This window comes from Loxodonta africana, chromosome 10 (genome assembly GCF_030014295.1).
Source record: "Loxodonta africana isolate mLoxAfr1 chromosome 10, mLoxAfr1.hap2, whole genome shotgun sequence".
NCBI classification, from domain to species: domain Eukaryota; kingdom Metazoa; phylum Chordata; class Mammalia; order Proboscidea; family Elephantidae; genus Loxodonta; species Loxodonta africana.
In genome coordinates this window covers 30,307,669-30,329,336 of record NC_087351.1, presented here as the reverse complement: position 1 = coordinate 30,329,336, position 21,668 = coordinate 30,307,669, and the positions used below count along the sequence as shown (strand labels likewise).

At 42.2% G+C, this 21,668-nt stretch overlaps 1 protein-coding gene across 1 annotated transcript; it reads right to left on the bottom strand.

Annotated features, from left to right (window-relative positions):
- Positions 1-7,338: 7,338 nt before the first annotated feature.
- Positions 7,339-8,291, bottom strand: LOC135232543 (ribonuclease K3-like). Its single transcript, XM_064291934.1, has 2 exons — positions 8,189-8,291; positions 7,339-7,808 (listed from the first exon to the last, which is right to left on the bottom strand). Exon 2 carries the CDS (start codon positions 7,801-7,803, stop codon positions 7,339-7,341), a length of 465 nt encoding a protein of 154 aa, XP_064148004.1. The 5' UTR covers positions 7,804-7,808; positions 8,189-8,291.
- Between the last annotated feature and the right edge of the window lie 13,377 nt (positions 8,292-21,668).

Here is a 21,668-nt window from a genome sequence, read left to right as displayed (position 1 = left end):
CTCTAGAAACATAACCTGTGGTATACATATTGCCTGAGTTATCTAGTGCTGCTATAACAGGAATACCACAGGTGGGTGGCTTTAACAATCATAAATTTATTTTCTCACAGTTTAGGAGGCTAGAAGTCCAAATTCAGGGCACCAGCTCTAGGAGAAGTCTTCATCACTCTCTTGGCTCTGGGGAAGTTCCTTGTCTCTTTCCAGCCTCTGTTCCTTTTTTCCTTGGTGACCTTCATATGGCATGGCATCTATGTTTCACCATCTCTGCTTCCTTGTTTAGTCTACTCTTTTATATGTCAAAATAGCTTGATTTAAGATAGATGTTACACTGAAACTGCCTTATTAAGGTATCCAAGAAAACCATTTCCAAATGAGAGTCTCACAACAGGTATAGGGGTTAGGATTTACAACGTGTATTTTGGGGGGACACAATTCAATGCATAATAGTCCACCCTTTGGCTTCCCAAAATATATGTCCTTCCCACACACAAAACACCTTTACCCTATCAGAAAATCCCAGACGTCTTAAATCAACTCCAAGGCCAAAATTTCATCTTCTGAATCATCTAAATCAAATATGGATGAGACTTTTGGCTTATTACACCCTGGGGCAAAATTTCTTTTCATCTGTGAACGTGTGAAATCTAAAAGTTATCTGCTTCCAAATTGCAATGGTGGAAAAAGCACAAGTTAGACATTTCTCTTACAAATGGGAGAAATTGGAGGAAAAGAACAACTAACAGGCACCAAGCAAGTCTAAAACCCAGCAGAACAAATAACATTAGCTCTCAAGTCTTGAAAATAATCCTCTATACTCTGAGACCATCTAGGCAATGATTCTGCCCTCCAGGCTCTGGGTGTTGGCAGTGCTCTCCGGATTCTGGGTGTAGGCCCTTTGGCCCTGGGGGAAGGCCCTACCTTTTAGGCCCAGGGCACGGAAACCTCACTCCCTTGGCTTTAGGTAGCCCAGTTCTCCTCGTGCATTTCACTGGAGACTCCACATCCTCAGCTTTGGGTGGAAACCCCATTATCCTGGCCTTTGGGCATGGCAGCCCCACCCTCTCAGCTTTGGGTGACAGTTGCATCCTATTGGCTCACCTGAATGGCAGCCAAACACTCTGGAACCAAGTTGGTGGAATTCTGACTTTTTGAAACATGGGAGGCTGTGACTCCCCCCTTTGAAATCCAGGAGGCTCCACTCTTTGAGACCTAGGAGGCTGTGGCTTTCCCTTTAAAACCTAGTCAGCCCTGCTTCCAGTGTTTCTTCCAACATTTCTGCTGATCTCCAGGCTGTTCCTGGAATAGTTCTTTACTTTTCTTGGAGGGAAACAGATATAGCTTCTTTGACCTGTTTCCTGCCTGTAGAATTCCAAGACATAGACAGCTTTCCTTCCTTTTGACCTGTCTGTTTCCTTCAGTCTAGGCTGATGATTTTTCTGGTGTGATAGCTGGTCAGATCCATTGGTCACAGGCTTAATCTCTTTAACAAAAAATTGAGTCACCGAGTCCTTGGTGGGAGTTTTAGGGCACATGTTCTTAGTTTGTACAGCTCTGATTTCATCGTGCACAGTTCATTTTTAAATCCATCTCTTTCCTCCCATGTTTTACTCTAAGCATCAAGGAGAAACCATGCTGTTCCTTTAAGATCTTGCTTAGAAATCTCCTCAGTCAAATACCTGAGTTGATCACTTACAAGTTCTATTTTACACCAGATATTTGAACATAATTCAGACAAGTTCTTTGCCACTGCATAAAAAGCACCATCTTCCTTCCAATGTCCAATCACCTGTTCACCATTTCCTTTTCAAGTCTCACCAGAAGCACATTTAACATCCACATGCCTAGCAACATTCTGTTGATGATAGAAAGTCTCATCACAACTCCCAATTCTTTCTGACCCCTCATCAGAATCGCCTTTGACGTCCTCAATTCTACAAACAGTCCCTTCAAGGTGAGCTAGGATTTACTAATTTTCACCTTAAAACTCTTCCAGCCTCCACCCATTACTCAATTCCAAAACCACTTCCACATTTTAGGTATTTGTTAGAGTAGCACCCCACTCTCTGGGTCTTAGTGATCTTGCTCTGCTGTAACAGAAATGCCACAAGTGGGTGACTTTAACAAATAGACATTTATTTTCCCACAGCATAAAAAAAAAAAGGAATTCCAAATTCAGGGCACCGGCTTTAAGAGACGGCTTTCTTTCTCTGTCAACTCTGGGGGAAGGTCCTTGTCTATTTACAGCTTCTATTCCTTGGCTCATTGGTGATCTTCATGTGGCCTGGCAGCTATTTGTCCCTGTTTCTGCTTACTTTCTTAATCCGATTTTATATCTTAAAAAAGATTGACTTAAAATACACTCTACATTAATACATGCTTATTAGCAAAACAAAGAAAACCCATTCCCAAATGAGGTTATGGGACTATAACCATAGGTAAGTATAGGGGTTAGGATTTACAAAATGTATTTGGGGGGACACTTTTCAACCTATGGAAACACGCGTAGTCGTTACTTGGTACAGCTGCTAACCAAAAGGTCAGCAGTTCGAATCCACCAGCCGATCCTTCAAAACTCTATGGGGCAGCTCCACTCTGTCCTATAGGGAAGCTAGGAGTCAGAATCGACTGGAAGGAATGTTTTTGTCTTTTATTCAACCTATTGTATATATATACATATGTATGTACACAGAGAGAGAGAAGAGATGTTTACTTCAAGGCATTGGCTCACAAGATTCTAGGGGATTGGCAAGTCCAAGATCCATAGATCAGGCAAAAGGTGGAGACTTCTGCAGGCTTGTGCCCAAAAATCCAAAGGTTAGGCAACAAGAAGAATGAATAATAAGACTGTTCTGACAAAGTATCTATTTATAGCCCGAAGGCAGAATATACCCAAGAGAAACATTCTTTTTGCTTTTAAGGTTTTCAACTGTTTCATCGTGATTGTGATGGCATTGATATATGGAAGATGATCTGCTTTGAGGCCAACTCATTTAATCATGTGTCGTTACAATCAGGTGTAATTACTTTGGAACAGCAACCAGGTTCATGTTTTACCAAACAACCCTGAACCATAGGCTAGCCAAGTTGATGCATAAAATTAACCATCACATTTGTCTATAAATTGATAATAATTACCTTGCAACAGTGCTGATTCTTTACTTCTCAATTAATCAGCATGATTTCCTCAGTAAAATCATCCCTTATCCCCTAAACTTACTCAAATTTCTTGTTAATAGTCTTATAGATCTGTATGCTCTTTATTGATAGCATTAAACTAGTTTGTCATTATACATCAAATCAGGTGATTATTTGATTAATATCTATTCCCTGAATTAAACCTTAGATTCTCCTACTTCTTCTTCCCAGTGAAGGCTTTTTGGCCCCGCAACTGCCATCCCCACACTGGGGGTTTCCTTTGTAACCTTACCTCAAATGTGAAAAAACAAGACTTCCCCTATTTTAATTAACACTGACTTAGGTAGGCTGGATTTTGAAAAAGAACTTGACAAAAATATGATTATTAGTTAAAAAAAAAAATCACAGTATTAAAAGACTCAATAGAATTGGTTTTAGATTGTATAATTTTTTTCTTCAGAAGGAACTAAGCAAATATAAATCTAAGACAATAAGTAAAGCTGTAAGAGTAATATGATGTTCTACTGGCCCTATGTCTTAGGCTGAATTCTCTAGAAAAGCAAAACCAGTGAAGTGTCTGGAGACAGAGAGAGAAAGAGACATTTATATTAAGGAAATGGCTCACAAGGTTGTAGGGGCTAGAAAGTCCCAAGTCTGTGGGTCAGGCCAGAAGCTTCTCCTGATTCACGTAGCTGCAAGGGCAAGATCTGCAGGTCAGACAACAGGCCTCTGGATTATAGGCAGTGGAGGCTAACAAATCCCAAAATCTGCAGGTAAGTTGCTAGCTCAAGTTCCAAGAACCAGAGGTCATAGGAACATCCCAGAGGCTTCCAGGACAGGAGTCATCTTGGAAAGCTGCTGCATGGGCACTGCAGTTAATATATCCTCGCCTATGTCTGTGAATTAACATCAATCTTTTCCCACCCAAGAACTTTTAAAATCCGAGGCTAGTCTTTTGTTCTGTGAGATGGGGGTAAGCATTGCCTTAGGCCCTCCTCCTCTCCCCTTGGAAGCCTCTTCAATAAACGTTTGCTCCTGTGGAAAATTCTCCTTGCCTTACCTACTCGGTCTTGTCCAGTGAGAGACAAGAACATTATTCCAGTAACAAAAGCTCCCCAGGAATGCCAGTTGCCTTATATGTCTTAGTTTGCTGGTATTGATGTCACACAAATACCCCAGGTAGATGGCCTTAAAGAAAAGAAACATATTTTCTCACAGTTGTGGAGACTAAAAGTTCAAATCAGAGTCTGAGCTGTGTTGATTCCTTCCTTGTAGGTGGTCTTGGGTCTTCTCTGGTTCTGTGACTTGCAGGCAATCCTTACATGGTTTCTGTCTCCCCCCGCCTCTGTGTGTATGAGTTTCTGTGTCTAATCTGCTCTTTTTATAACATCAAATTAACCACAGTTCAATCTATAACAGACGGGATTGAAGCACTGGCGTTTTCTCAAAACTCCTGTCAAAGAAAAAATTGCACCGCACAATGTTAAAACAGTCAAGGACACTTTTATTCAAAAGGATTATTTCACAGGAAGGGAAAGGACTAAGGAAAGGGAGAGAAGTAGCACTACAGTATGATGTGGGGAGAAAAACCAACTCCTACTCTGCTGGTGACAGCCAAGGCAGCCAGGAGCTGCTCCCCTGCTCCTCCTGTCCATCAGCAAATAAAACCTTAGGTGATGGCAATGGGTGTGGCTCAGCTGGGAGCTGTTCAGACCAAGCAGAATTTGCCCCTTCCTGACCATCCTCCTCAAAGTGCTGGGCGTGGTTTAAGCCAGTCAAACCCAGGTTACTAGCCTAAATGCCAAAGAAAAAAAATGCAATTGTCTTATGGTGTGCACTATGTTTGTATGTACTTCCTTGTGAGAACCCAGTGCCCTCGAGTGGATTCCGACTCATAGGGAGAAGTGAGAGAAGGTATAAAAGGTTCTGCCTCCCTTTGTTTGGGGAGTTTCATTTGAGGTATACACTTCCTTGCTCCTTGCCTGTGCACTTTTAATGCTCTTCCTCCTCACAGTCTGTGTGTCTTTGTTGATTGAGGAATCACACTGAGCAGGACCAGCTTTGGATAACACTGGGAAAAAGAACTTGGAGGTTTTGAAAAGAAAGTTAAGGGGGATCAGTTACTAGAATGAGTGAGTGATTTACTAAGATTATCATTGCGGCCATTTTGTTTGGAATGCTTTCTTTTCTTATGATAAGGCTGTGTGAATCATGGGAGACTCAGGGCAAGGAGTGGGTGGGGATAGGGATCAAGCCCTGGAAGGTGAAGGTTGAGGGAGAGATGAAGGTTGGGGAGATAACAAAGGAAAAGCCTATCTAAAGTTTTATTATACAAAAGAGATCTTAAAGCTTTCTAGGTCAGTAGTTTATTGTAAACCATTCTCCGCAACAAAAGGGTTGTGGGGGATCGGGGAGGCTCAAACAATTGTTGCTCTCCAGGATCCTAGGGCTCCAGTAAAATCTCACTTTGCCATTCCCATGTAAATCTAGTATGAAGCTAAAGTTGAGAACCCCTGGATCATTTTCTGAATCCATTTCTAAGCTTTGACTACTTTTGAATCATCTATAATGATGCCAGATGATTTAAGCTGATCTAGAGATATCCAACACCACAGGGATATATCTAAGGAACTTTGGACTTAGTGGGTCATCTTGGCTTCTTCCACAATAGATAATGGCATGCAGAACAGGAAAAGAAAACTGGGAGAGTTCCCACCTCAGACTATTCCACTTCTAAGGATTTGGGCATAAAGAATGGCCCAGAAGTTATGCCCATCCTTGGTTCCTCCCTGATCAGAGACAAAAAAATGACTCATTGTTTGGGGGGCGTTGGTGAGGGAAGGTGAGAGAAGGATTAGGTATTGTTGCTACAATCCTTGCCTAAAGATGGCACTAATATTTGTGTTTTTTGTCTTTAACCTTCTATATTGACAAAATACTTACAATTTTAAGGTCATAGAAAAAAATGAGATAGAATGCACACCTCAGAATTTATCTAGCTAATTTTAAGTAATATTTCATATTTCTTACTATTTCTGACCAAAAATTTCTGTAGCCCAGATCCAGCAGATTCTTCAACCCATGAGGCCCCTTGAGTGTCCAAATATAGTCTTTGGGCAACTGAGTTATTTGACTAACAGAAGTACAATCATTTATTAGGTTGCCTTCTCCAAGAATTTCTGGAAATTTCCAGGTACTACTTAAAAAAAAAAAAAAAATGCTACATAAATCTATTCTGGAGGCCAATGCATGTTATCTGAAGATCCCCTTCCCTGAGGCTTCTGCTACTTTCCTACACTGGTTCAAACCAAATGCTATCACAGACCCTTCCCTTCACTCCCCCACAGACTTTACTTCAAGACTTTGACACTATAAAATGTAAATGCAACACAGTTTAAAGCTGAATAGTATTGAGATCCTCTGGGTGAGTTTGAACCACCAACCTTTCGGTTATTCCTGAGTGTTGAATCGTTGCACCACCAGGGTTCCCTTGGTGCTACTTCTGCCTTCTATTTAAAATAATACCTGATTAAATATAGAAACAAACAGAAAAGATCTGGGACCCTTTGGTTGCCAGTGGTAGAATCTGTGTGAAAATTTTCATCAGATCCCTATGAGGGATCAATGCCACCTCCATACAAAGACAGTGGTTTCAAGGGAAATGTGTAAATCTGTGAGCAGAGATGAGGGAACGGAGGACTTTCTTGCTCCAGAGTCCCAGAAGAGGCAGGGGCGAGGAAGTGGTAGAGACCCCAGGGAGCTAATAAATTCAAAGTTTGTCTAAGGACCTAGGACCAAAATAGTTCCTCTTTGAATATTGGCAAGTGCAACCCTAGATAAGAAAATAGCAGCAAGAAAAGATTTCAAACACACTGTCACTCAACAGAATGCAGCAGAAAGAGGTTTTATTGCTGTAAACACAGTGTAACAAAGCTTGCAAAGTCCCAAAGTTAAAAATCTGGAAGACTGGACCCTTCTTTCCCCTCTTTCCTATTACCTTCCTTTAAAACACACAGAGACCCAAAACAGAAAGAAATTATTTCTCTTGGTCCCAACGTTGGTCTAGTATCCTAGGCACTCTAATTCTTCCATTACCTTTCTTCTTCTTCTGTGGGAAAAAGGGAAAGCGAGAGAAGAAAACAAAAAGCAGAAGAGATTGTAAGAGAACCTGTGCCAAGAGAGAGGAAAAGTGATAAAGAAAAGTTAAATGACTCTATCTAAGTGCACAGGAACGAAGGGATAGGGAGGATCTCCCACCTGAGGGGTATTACAGGCAACAATGAAAAACTTGTATGCTGCAGCACTGTTGTAGTTGCAATTAGGATACCTTCCTGCAGTGAGGTTGCACAGGGTCATGTTAACACGGTTTTGGCTCTGGTGGCAGTTGGTGGATCTATTCCTGCAAGTGATGTTTGCCAAGTTACAGACAGCAGCCACATTGTGGAAGGAATCATGCAGAAAGGTATTTAGATCCTTACAGTGGTAGGTATAACTGTTGACACCTCTCATTGCCTGATTGCATGGTAGAGGACTTGGCCGTAAATGCTGGATTTGAAACCATTGAGCCCCGGTCAAATTCGGAGGCACAGCAAAAAGCGGATGCATTGGCCCCCATAATCCCAGCAGCAATAGGAGGTGAGGAAAGTGTCCCAGAAGATCTAGCGCCATCTTTTCTGTGTAGAGAGAAGGAAGATAATATTTATAGTAGAAGGAATAAGAGCAAAACGATTAATTGTAACCACTCAGATTTTGGCGTGCCTTTAAGATTTTATGGCTATTTTTTTTTTTTTTAAGCCATCTTCTTTCTCACTTGAGTCTCACAATCCTGTGAAGAACCTGAAGCCCAGTGAGGAGGAATAGGGCATAAACAGACACTTTCTCTCATTGGCAGGCTCCCTTTTTCTCTTTGTCCTGTATTCACATATTCAGTGGCCCCTGTGCCAAAACCCTGGTCCCTTCCCTCTGCACCTTCTGAGGTGTTCACATTTGACCTATTTGACCTTGAGTGCCCACCTTGCCTTTCTCCCCCCAACTTGGAGCCTTCTCCACTCACCAGGTCTTGGTGTGGGGGCTCCTACTGAGGATGGAGGCAGTCCTTAGTCTCAGGCTCAGAGGACTTTGTGTGTCTTTCTTCTCTGCGACCTGTCAGAGCTGCCCAAATGGGGCAGAGGAAGAAGGGTTTTAAGCTTTCGGAAAGAGAAACCCAGGGCTTGGCAGAGGAACTCCTTGTGCAAAAGAGCATAGAAAAGGCTTTCAGAGTTTCAATACTGCTTTCTTAAGTGGTATCAACATTACTGTAACATCAGAAGAATAAGCCCATTTTAAGAAACCGTGTGACCCAAAACTCACAATTTTGAGGAAAAAATGATTTCCTGATATCAGTTGAGTGCAGTCTTCATAATATGAGGCTTCAGTTTGTTAAAGCTCTATGATTTCAGTTCCTTAGGAGAAAATATACCATGTAACTCTTATGTAATAACTGCCACCTCTTTGGCAATGTTGGGAGTTCAACAACAGACTTGAACGAGTTATTCATTTATGCATACATTTATTGGATCTGGTACTGGCCTACTCAGATTTAGGCATTCAAGATCTAATGAGACAGGTAAGTAGACAATTACAATGTACACGAATAAATATAGATAGAAGGTAGAGTCATGATAGAGGAAATCCCAGGTGAGGAGGTAGAGGGGAATGCTTATCAGAGGGCACACAACATGTGAACTGAGTTTTGAGGAATCAGAAGCTAGCTAGGTGAAGAGGGTCATAGGTACACTCTAAAAAGAAGAGACTATAAGTGAAAAGACCCAGAAACATGAAGAAGAAGAGCAAATTTAAGGTATGTGACTCTTGAACCTGTTCCTAACTTTCCATTAGTACTGCTAATCCTTGTATTTAGAAACTCATCACCTCATGAGGGGGCCCTGGTAGGTCAGTGGTTAGGTGCTTGGCTGCTAACAAAAAGGTCAGCAGTTCTAATCCCCACCCACTCTATGGAAACCCTATGGGGTAGTTTTATTCTGTCCTATAGAGTCGCTATGAGTTGGAATCAACTCCATGACAACCATTTTTTTTTTTTTTTTTTTTTTTTGCTGGAGGTACCTCATGAGAGCTCACATAAAAGTCTCCTATGTGGGCTCCCTAACTCCAGCCTTTTTGCTTCCAATCCATTTTACATATTACTTCAAGACTAGTCTTCCCTGAGCATAAATATGAACATGGGACAAAGTGGAGACTTTATCCAAGGTATCAGGTAGAAGCATTGTCTTGGGAACTAGGGCATCTTTCCCAAATGGTTTTAATGGCTCCAATTATATACAGGATAAAAGCTGATGGCTGTTAGCCTGGCCAGATGTAGTAGGTCAGTCCTTCCTCTCTGCAGTTCCACAACTTGATACTACCTCCAGTCCACTCCAACAAAAAAACATTGTCAAGTTTACCATGCACCTAGGCTGGGATCCTCAACCCTGGCCTCACATCAGAATTTGCCTATGAAACTTTGAAAATGTCAGGATGCCTCCCAGACCTACTGAATCAGAATCTTGGGGAGTGAGGTCTTTGTATGTCTCTGTTTAATAAGCTCAACAGGTGATTCTGTAGTTGAGAACCATTGTTCTTGGCTAACACTGACTCTCACTGGACGCCTTAGTTTCCAAGACTGGGCTTCTACCTGCTACCTGGGATAAAGTCTCCACTTTGTCCTGATTCAGGTTGGTGGATTCCTGCTTTGCTTCCCTAAGTTAGGAGTAGGGCAGATGGAGGAGGGCATGAACAAGGGAGCCTATCTCTCATCTCTCTCTGAAATTATCCCCAACTTACAATCTCCTGAGTAGGGAATGGACTCTGTTGGTTGACTTGGTCCTTTTTCTAGCACTACAGCACTGAAGCAAGTTAAGGGCATCTGGGATGTGTGTCTTATAGGGCATCTGTTCAGACACACTGCTTCCCCTCCAAACCCTGTTAAGGGATTAGGCCTAAGTCCTACTTTTTGATCTACACCTTTTCCTAGACCTTTCTATGACGGCACTGGGTTATATGTTTGATGACTGCCTATCATAACGACCTTTTCAGGGCTGCTGATCTTCTCTGTGTCCAGCAGCTGGCCAGTGAGTGGCCAGAACATTGACTCAGAGGCTGGCACTATGTAATGAACTACAAGTTTCTTTGTGAGGTTTAGTTTCTGCAGAGCTGAAGCACTGATACTCCAAAGGGCCCCACTGGTCAATTTAGGAATGTGATATCCTTGTGTGTGTGTGTGTACGTGTGCTTTAGGTGAAAGTTTATAGCTCAAGGTAATTTCTCATACAAAAATTTATACACATACTGTTATGTGACACTAGTTGCAATCTCCAGGTTTCTCTCCCTTTCTACTCTGGGATTCCTGTGTCCACTCAACCAGTTCCTCTCCCTTCATGCCTTCTCATCCTGCCTCCGGACCAGAGCTGCCCATTTGTTCTCGTGTATCTGCTTGAACTAAGAAGCACATTCTTTACGAGTATTATTTTATGTTTTATAATCCTGTCTAATCTTTGTCTGAAGAGTGGGCTTCGGGAATGGTTTTAGTTCTGGGTTGACAGAGCATCCAGCTTCTAGAGTTCTTACAGTCTCAGCCAGACCACCAAGTCTGGTCTTTTTATGTAAATTTGAGTTCTGCTCCACACTTTTTTCCTGCTCAGTCAGGGACTCTCTGTTGTGTTCCCTGTTGGGGCAGTCACTGGTGGTAGCTGGGCAGCAGATTGTTCTTTTGGTGTCAGGCCGATGGAGTCTCTGGTTTATGTGGCCCTTTTATCTCTTGGGCTAAGATTTTCCTTGTGTCTTTGGTGTTCTTCATTCTCCTTTGCTCCAAGTGGGTTGGGACCAATTCATGCCTCTTAGATGGCCACTCGCCACCTTTTAAGACCCCAGATTTTAATGACCAAAGTGGGATGCAGAACATTTTCTTCATAAACTTTGTAATGCCAATTGACGTATATATCCATTTTCGGAAGGGAAAAATTATCCAAGACTTGTAAATGGGGAAAAGTAATTACCAGGTGTCCTTTCATTTGGAGTGCTGGGAGTTGTCTCGCAGACCACTGGGGATTAACAGACTCTGTAGAGGTATGCATCCTTTTTTTTTTTTTAAATTGCAGTAAATGTATACGTAACAAAACATTTGTCATTTCAACATTCTTTACGTGTACAGTTCAGTGACATTAATGATGCTTACCATGTTCTTCCAAATGTTTTTATCACCCTTAACAGAAGCTCAGTATCTCCTAAGCGATAAGTCCTCCTTTCCCCTTCCTCCTGCTCACCCCTGGAAACCATTAATAAACTTAAGTCTCTTTACCAAAAAATACCCCAGATCCATTGCAGTTGAGTCAGTTCCGACTCATAGTGACCCTAGAGGATAGAACAGAACTGCCCCATAGGGTTTTCAAGGAGCTGCAGGTAGATTCAAACTGCCCACCTTCTGGTTAGCAGCCATAGCTCTTAACTACTGTGCCACCAGAGCTCTGAGTCTCTATACACTTGTCTATTCTAGGTATTTCATAGAAGTGGGATCATACTGTATTTGCCCCTTTCTGACTGAATTATTTCACTCAGCATAATGTTTTAAAGGTTTATCCATGTTGTAATATGTATCAGGGTTTCATGTATGTCTATGGCTAATATTCCATTGTCATGGTGAACAGGCTTAGTGGAGCTTCCAGGAGATGGAGTAGGAAGAAAGGCCTGGTGATCTACTTCCGAAAATTATTCAGTGAAAACCCTATGACTCACAACTGTCTGATGAGCAACTGATTATGGGGATGGCACAGGACCAGGCAGGGTTCATTCCATTATGCATGGGGTTGCCATGATTTGGGGACAACTTGACAGCAACTGGTTAAAGAACTTTCATGTTTCATTTAGGACAGGGACCTAGTGTGGATAGCAGATCTCAAAAAATTGGATGGTGTCATTTTTTGGCATGATCACGCTGCTGATCCTGAGAATCAAAAATCCTGCAAATATATTAGGGCATGTTGGTTACAAGCAACACAAGCTAGTTTGAGTAAAGGAGAAAAAATTTTAGTGGTAGTGGAAGTGGGAGAGATTGCTGTAGGAAAAAATAAAGATGAATAATCAGTTTCTCGAAATAGGTGAAAGTCAAGAAGCTTGGGCACTTGAGCTGAAGAGCAGGACCTCATGGGCATGAATCAGCTTGAACTGTTATTGTTGGGTTTGTTGCTTGTTTTATTGTTTATCCTTGCATCACTGCTTGGGATTCAGACTCCCAGGAGAAAGTCTAGTTAGCTCCTCTTAGGTCTCTTGACCACCACTTGGCTCAGTAGACCAGACTGAGAACCTTGACGGCAGCCCCCCCAATACTGCACACAAAAGGGGAAAGAAAGATGGTTCCTCAAGTGAAACAAATAGGTATCTGACTAAGTGGAAGTGGATTCTGGGAAGGTCGAGGCAAAGTATGGATTGTTTTTGAAGTACGTACAACCTCCTATGCTGTTTTGAGCCATCTGCTAACCCTTTAAAACAACTTTTAAAAAGTTTTCAAAATGAAGTATTTGTATAAACCTACATTTTGAAGCAATATTTGCCAAGTGAGAAAAACAACCAGTATTCCCTACATGTAAATCGATAATTGATGGAAAATTACTAGTTTCTCATCAATCTCTTGTGAGTTTGGTTGGTTATAGATGACTTCTGGTTATCCCCAGGTGCTCTAAGAAATCTCAAAGCTGAGGAACCGCCCTTGGAATCTGATGGCCCAACCTAGGCTCACTGGCCAGAGTTCTATAAAGATGTGCCACCACCTAAATGAAAGTGTTAATATTTTGGTCCTGTTTGTAATTATTTCAAGGCTAGCATCATTCAACACTGCAGGAGGCTGAAGAACACAAGGAATTTTAATGTTTAACATTTTCCCGCCCCTTTACCTGCCCTAGGCAAAATTATAAGAAGCAAGTGTTTCTCTTAACTCTCTACTCTCTTGATCCTTCTCTCTGCCTGTTGTTATGGGTTAATTTTTGTCCCTAAAAAGATATGTTCAAGTCCTAAACCCTGGTACCTGTGAATGTAACCTTACTTGGAAATAGTCCTTGCAGAGGCAATTAGCTAATATGCAGTCATAGTAGAGTAGGGCGAGCCTCAATCCAATATGCCTGGTGTCCTTATAAAAAGGAGAGAGGAGGAGTGACACACAGGGAGGACAGCCATGTGAAAGCAGAAGACAGGAGCCAAGGAATGCCTGGGACCACTAGAAGCTAAAGAGGCAAGAAAGGATTCTTCCTCTAGAGCCTCCAGAGAGATCAAGTCCTTGCAGGCACCTTGCTTTCAGACTTCTAGCCTCCAACACTGTGAAAGAATACATTTCTGCTGTTTTCAAGAACCCAGTTTGTGGTACTTTGTTATGGTAACCCAGGGAGAGGAATCCAACCACTTACCAAACAAAATTCTCCAGCTCTCTACCTACTTGCCTTCAGGGCCTTTCCTTCTATTTAGTTCCTCTTCCCTCCAACAATATTAACAACTTGAAGCCCCATTCTTGAGGAGTGTTGAATTGCAAAGTACTCCCACCCTACATTGTTGCCCTCCCAAGTGAAAATGGATGTTACCAGATGAATTCATTTGTGTTCTTGTCTTCTACTTTTTGTTTTCACCCCCAGGAAACATAATGCCTTAAATCATCTAAAATGCATGTAGCTACTTAGAGAGGTTTTAATGAAACAGTTCAGTAGGGAGCTCTGCCCTTCTGTGGCTGATGGAAAAAGGGCTCTTTTTGACTCTGGAAGTTTATAGCTTCTTCACAGAATAACAGCCTACTGTTTTTGATATTAGAAATTCCTACCCTCTTAAACCAGAGAGAACAGATGATGGGTGGACACCTGTCATGTTTGATTTTTCAAAAGCCAAGAATAAAGTATCAAGCCAAAGGATGGGAAAAGAAGAAAACCAATTTTGAATAAACACCTACTATGAACCAGGAACAAAGTAAGCTACATATTGCACACTCAGTCAGCTCTGCCCGCTCCCACCCTCAATCTAAGTGGAACTCAGCATGTCCCCACAACCGATGCCTAGCAGAATACCTGGTCACAAGTTGCGCCCAGCTTAGCACATAAACATTCACACACTCATCATAAACATAAAACATATCACACGCAGTAGCACACGCATATAACACACCTTAAAGCTACACAGAGCAAAAATCACATCCAAGCAAAATCTTTATCACACCCATAGCACCTATACCGATAACACAACACATACTGTGCACATATCACATACAAATATCACACATATTGGGATAATAATACAAATGTCACACATATTGGGATAATAATACAAATGTCACACATATTGGGATAATAATACAAATGTCACACATATTGGGATAATAAAGTTTTTTACAAGGAAGGGAAAAATATGTGATTTGGGTGGGCATAAGTAGAATCAATATTAAAAAAGTCCTGGGCTAGTCAAGAAGCGTTGCCATATGAGTTGAATGTTGAAAAAAATGTAGGACTAAATCAGGCCAATGAGGACAGAAGGGTATTTCAGGCAGAGAAACTGCTTAGGGAAATTTATGGCGTAAAGAACAGTGTGATGCATAACTCTAAGTAGTTTGAAAATGTTGATATGTAAATCACAAAGTGGAGAGTGGCAAGGGCTACTGGTGTAGGCAGGGCCCACCACTTGGGCCCAGATCTCTTTACTAAAATCCGGGGAGGTGGGTAGACTTTCTAGGTATCAATAAATTCTAGCACTCGCATGTCCTCTATGCTATCGACATACCCTTTCATGCTACAATGGAATTCAACGTGGCTGTAGCTCCTTTTCCCTCTGTAGCTATAATTGAAATTCTTCCTTTTACAACTGAGTATTTTGAAGGGTTGCTGGGACCACACATACACATTTCTGTATCGCTCTCTCCAGGTCTTAAAACAGATGTTCTCAATTTGTTGCCATGCAGTGTAGAGGAAGATGTGAGAGTTCTTCTCTTTCAGACCTTCTATTTCCCTCATGAGGACATCACATTTGTACTGGTTGAATTCCAGGCTTGGTCTCAGGTGGTGCTGTTTCATGAACTGCTTCTGGGAGAGGTTATGCCCATGCATGAGCTGCCCCCACAGAAGGAATAGTAGGAGCAAGACAGGGCCCAGGATGTTTACAAAAGATGCCATCTCAGTAGCTAGGGCCACCTGCAGGTGCACACGGAAGAGAGAGCAAAGCAGTATCTAGACACTGCCCTGAGAGCCCAGCTCCACCTTAAAATCCCTTTCCCTGCCAAGACAGACCCTTGGGCCCAATTCCACTATTTGGTTCCCAGCCTAGAACATGCAAAGTCTCATTAGAAAATCAAGTCTTTGAGACCTGAAAGCAGGCTGTAGTCTGAGTCAGTCAAGCTCAACATTGTAAAAAACAGATGTTGATTTTGAGATTTGCAAACATTTCCTGCCTGTCCTCTCTTTGATCTGATCATTTGCCCTCCAGCTAGCTCATTTTTACCCTCCAGATCAACTCCCAGGAGAGTGTGTGTCCAAAAGAGAATGGCATCTTAAGCTTTGTGGTTTTGAAGTGCAAATGTTTGTCACCTTTTAAGGGAAATAGCCCACTAAACCCTCTGCCTTCAAGTCGATTGGGTCCCATAGTGAGCCTATAGGACAGAGTAGAACTGCCTTGTAGAGTTTCCAAGGAGACCCTGGGGTATTTGAACTGCTAATCCGTTGGTTAGCAACCATAGCACTTAACCACTTGCCACCGGGGTTTCCAAGGGAAATAGAAGATGAGTAAATGTTTGGGAGATATTTTCTGGGCCAGAAGATTTCGGCTCCCTGCAATCACATCCCAGGCTGCAATTACACTACTCTGCATAATTGTGGTTAGCCACTCTCAACTTCCTTCTGTCACTTCCCCAAAGCCTAAGGATCAGGAAACACATTATCACTTCTAACTACTCCTATCCTTTCTCAGGTTCCATTTTCCCTGATTATCATCGTTATAAATGATCTTGGCTTCTCGGAGGTGTCTGTTGAGAATGCCTTCATGAAAGACTGTAGTTTTGGAATATCACTCTGACCAGTCAAGTGCCAAGACTGCAACTGCCCTCACAGGAGCTGCTCTAGCAGAAGTGTGGCCTGTAAAGTTGTTGCCAAAAGCCTTCCCTTAGACCAGCCCCTCTGTGCTACTATGTGAAGTGTACCGAGCTCTAGGGAAACTAACCTGAGTCTCAAATCTCTGAGCATCAGTGCCCTCAAATGGGCCTAATCATCGCTCCCTCAGAGACCTGTGAGAATCTAATGAGATGCATCTATGTCAGGCACAGAAACAGGGGTAGGCACTTCCTCCTTTGTGAAATCCTGTCCCTGGTCATTAAGGGCCCAAACAGGATGACGACAACAGAATTCAGGCTGCTCCACTGAAGGCTCTAGGGAGTGCCTGTACCAGTAGGATTAATCCTGGGTTGAATTCAGTCCTTTGCTTCCTACCAGTTGGATTATTTTCCATTCTTAAGTTTACCATCTAAAAGTTAAGTCAAGACCCTGGTTGCTTTCCAGTATTCCTGAGTCTTTCCCCCAAGCATCTTTAGCATCAACTTTTCCAACTTACCCTATTCAGATTTTCCAGTCACTGATTGTTGTGGGGATTAGTACATAGATGTGAAGAATAGTGAGTCTTTGTCTGTTTCCTCTCTTTAGATCCCAAGAGGTCTGCGGAAGTGGAGAAAGGGATAGCAGTGGGAGCAGAGACCTCCAGCTGATTGAAGTGAGCGCCTGGGAACTGGAGACAGCAGTCTCCCTGTGTGAACCCATTCCTATATCTTCTCATGTAGATCAAGTTTGTTCACTCTGATAATTGCCTGGGGCAAGGGTATTAGACATCAAAGATTGACTCCTGGGCACAAAGGAGTTGCAACACTCTAGGGAGCTGTGTTCCTGAAGAGAGGATATCTGGGCTTATTGGGAGAGAATTAAAGATATGGCTGCTAAGTTTACTTCCTGACAAAATTCTCCAAGTCCATCTGAGTGGCAAGTCCACCCTTGGCAACTGCAGAGGCCATGGCTCCACCCTTGAGACCAAGGTAGCTCTGCTTTCTGTGTTCCTTTTCTCTTCAGCTTCTGCTTCCTGGTTCCTTGGCCTCTAGGCCCCCCAGGCTTCTCCGCCTGTCTGCTCTGCTGGGGCAACTGTTCCACAGCTCTGTAGCTCCACCAATAAGTGTCTGGAGGCACCCACTCTGCCAGTGAACTTTGGCTGGAAGGCACTCGCTTTCTTTCTCCGTGGGTTGGCAAGCCTAGCTCTACCAATACGAGCCAGGAGACACGCCACTGTGCCAAGAAGCCTCCTGTACAAAGGCACTCAGCTCTCTTGCTCCTGGATCTGCTCTAGCACTGTCTGGTGTTGGTCTCTTGGTTCTGCTGACTTGGTTGGTGCCTAGTATCCCTTTTTTCCCTCCAGTTTCTTCCATTTGTAATGGAAATGTCAAGCTTCTGCCTGTTCCAACATTGTACTTTGAAAGCAGATAACTTGTATTCTAGATTTGACAGATGAAGAGGAATTTTTGGATTTTCGACTTGGAGTTAAGACTTCTGCTATGATATGATGGAGGTGAATATTTTTTACATTATTCAAGGACACGAATGTTGGGAGGCCAAGGGGTGGAATGTCATGGATTGATTTGTGTTCCCCGAAATATGTGTCAACTTGGCTATTCCAAGGTTCCCAGCAGTTTGTGACTCTCCACCCTTTTGTCACCTGAGGTGATTTTCCTATGTGTTGTAAATCCTGCCACTATCATGTTAGGGAGGGGGGATTGGCAGCAGTTATGTTATTTAGGCAAGGCTCAGTCTACAAAATTAAGTTCTGTTTTAAACAGATCTTTTCTGAGATATCAAAGAGAGAAGCAAGCAGAGAGACTGGGGGAGGGCAAAATTATAGCAGCACTAGATGACTAAGACAGCGCCCACCTCTAGTCTTCTAGAACCTTTTCCTTTTTTTTATCTGTCACCCAAAATTGAGCAAAGCAGTCATAGAACTTTCGGAGTTAGTGGTTCAGAACAATTTATTTAGAGTAAATAAATTTCTTATTATCTCTTCACCCCTATTGCCTATTGCCTATTGGTCTTTTCCTTCCTTTTTAAGAGTAAAACATTACAGTGCACAGGTTCAAAAAATCATGCTTAGGCCGTGATTCCCAGTATTGTGTGATCGTCCACCACTTTGTCATCTGATGTGATTTTCCTATATGCTGTAAAACCTACCTCTAGGTATATTGATACATGTAAGCTGGGCTTATGAAAAATTTCACCTTTTTCACCACATCAAAGATTCTGCTTCTAGGTATGGCTGACATCTATCTCTCACCCAACCCCACAGCACCTTCCGACAGAGTGAAATACTCTTTTTCAGATTTAGAATCCCTGACGGGCAGATTACCCAGTAAGCAAGGGAAGCACAGGCTTACTTGTTCTTACTCACTAACATGTAGTGCACAACTTCACATGGATTTCACCATATTTTCAATGATCTTTAATGTGGTGAACCCATGTGAAATTGTTTGCTACGGATTAGCAAGTAAGTACGATAAGCCCACACCTATCTTGTTTATTGGATACTCCACCTCTGACTTTTGCGAACAAAGAAGACATATAGGCAAGAGTAAGAGTAGATTTAGCCTTGGGCATTAGAGAGCAGAAGGAAGTCCTGGAAGCTCTCAAAATTAGTGAGATATATGCCCATCTCCTTCACATGGAAGCTAGTTGGCTGTTTATAATTGAGAAAACTAGATGGATAAGGTTGAGTCTACTTTGAGGAGGCAGCGTTTCCCAGTCATCTTTTCAGTGCCTTCCATCCTGGGGGGGCTCATCTTCCAACACTATATCAGACAAAGTTCTGTTGCTATTCATAAGGTTTTCACTGGCTAATGCTTTTCAGAAGTCTACTGCCAGGTCCTTCTTCCTAGTCTGTCTTAGTCTGCCTCCCTTTTAAAAGTAGAGTGAACCTTAATGACGTGGATGGAGTAAAGCTATCGGGACCTTCATTTACTGATGTGGCAGGACTCAAAATGAGAAGAAACAGCTGCAAGCATCCATTAATAATCAGAACCTGGAATGTAGGAAGTCTGAATCAAGGAAAATTGGAAACTGTCAAAAATGAAATGGAATGCATAAATATTGAAATCCTAGGCATTAGTGAACTGAAATGGACTGATCCTGGCCATTTTGAATTGGACAATCATATAGCCTACTATGCTGGGAATGACAACTTGAAGAGGAACGGTGTTGCATTCATCGTCAAAAAGAGCATTTCGAGATGTATCCTGAAGTAAAACGCTGTCACTGATAGCATAATGTCCATACGTGTACAAGGAAGACCAGTTACTATGACTAGTATTCGAATATATGCACCAACAACTACTGCCAAAGTTGAAGAAACAGAAGATTTTTATCAGCTGCGGCAGTCTGAAATTGGTCGAACATGCAATCAAGATGCGTTGATAATTACTGGCAATTGGAATGTGAAAGTTGCAAACAAACAAGAAGGATCAGTAGTTGGAAAATATGGCTTTGGTGACAGAAAAAATGATGGACATGGAATGATAGAATTTTGCAAGACCAACGACTTCTTCATTGCAAATACCTTCTTTCACCAGCATAAACGGTGACTATACACATGAACCTCGCCAGATGGAACACACAGAAATCAAATCGACTACATTTATGGAAAGAGACGATGGAAAAGCTCAAAATCATCAATCAGAACAAGGCCAGGGGCCGACTACGGAACAGACCATCAATTGCAACTATGGAAGTTCAAGGTGAAAATGAAGAAAATCAGAGCAAGTCCACAAGAGCCAAAATATGACCTTGAGTATATACTACCTGAATTTAGAGACCATCTCAAGAATAGATTTCACACGTTGAACACTAGTGAGCGAAGACCAGACGAGTCATGGAATGACATCAAGGACATCATCCATGAAAAAAGCAAGAGGTCACTGAAAAGACAGGAAGGAAAGAAAAGTCCAAGATGGATGTCACATGAAACTCTGAAACTTGCTCTCCAATGTCAAGCAGCTAAAGAAAAAGGAAGAATTGATGAAGTAAAAGAACTGAACAGAAGATTTCAAAGGGCATCTTCAGAAGACAAAGTAAAGCACTATAATGATATATGTAAAGAGCTGGAGGTGGAAAACCAAAAGGGAAGAACACACCCGGCGTTTCTCAAGCTGAAAGAACTGAAGAAAAAATTCAAGACTAGGGTTGCAATAGTGAAGGATTCCATGGGGAAAATATTAAAGGACACAGGAAGCATCAAAAGAAGATGGAAGAAATACACGGAGTTATTATACCATAAAGAATTAGTCGATGTTCAACCATTTCAAGAGGTAGCATATGATCAGGAACCGATGGTGCTGAAGGAAGCAGTCCAAGCCGCTCTGAAGGCATTGGTGAAAACCAAGGCTTCAGGAATTGGTGGAGTATCCACTGAGATGTTTCAAGAAACAGATGCTGCACTGGAGGTGCTCACCTGTCTATGCCAAGAAATACGGAAGACAGCTTCCTGGCCAACTGACTGGAAGAGATCCATATTTATGCCTATTCCCGAGACAGGTGATCCAACCGCATGTGGAAATTATAGAACAATATCATTAATATCACAAGCAAGCAAACTTTTGCTGAAGATCACTCAAAATCTGTTGCAGCAGTATATCGACAAGGAACTGCCAGAAATTCGGGCCATTTTCAGAAGAGGACGTGGCACCAGGGATATCATTGCTGATCTCAGATGGATCCTGGCTGAAAGCAGAGAATATCAGAAGGTTTATTATGCAAAGGCATTCGACTCTGTGGATCATAACGAACTGTGGATAACATTGCGAAGAATGGGAATTCCAGAACACTTAATTGTGGTCATGAGGAACCTTTACATAGATCAAGAGGCAGTTGTTCGGACAGAACAAGGGGATACTGATTGCTATAAAGTCAGGAAAGGTGTGTACCAGGGTTTTATTCTTTCACTATACCTATTCATTGTGTATGCTGAGCAAATAACCCGAGAAGCTGGACTGTATGAAGAAGAACGGGGCATCAGGATTGGGGAAAGATTCATTAACAACGTGCCTTATACAGATGACACAACCTTGCTTGCTGAGAGTGAAGAGGACTTGAAGCACTAGCTAATGAAGATCAAACACCACAGCTTTCAGTATGGATTGCACCTCAACATAAAGAAAACAAAAATCCTCACAACTGGACCAATGAGCAACATCATGATAAAAGGAGAAAAGTTTGAAGTTGTCAAGGGTTTCATTTTACTTGGATCCACAATCAACAGCCATAGAAACAGCAGTCAAGAAATCCAAAGAAGCATTTCTCTGGGCAAATTTGATGCATAGGACCTCTTGAAAGTGTTGAAGAGCCAAGATGTCACCTTGAAGACTAAGGTGTGCCTGACCCAAGCCATGGTATTTTCAATCGCATCATATGGATGTGAAAGCTGGACAATGAATAAGGAAGACCAAAGAAGAACTGACGCTTTTGAACTGTGGC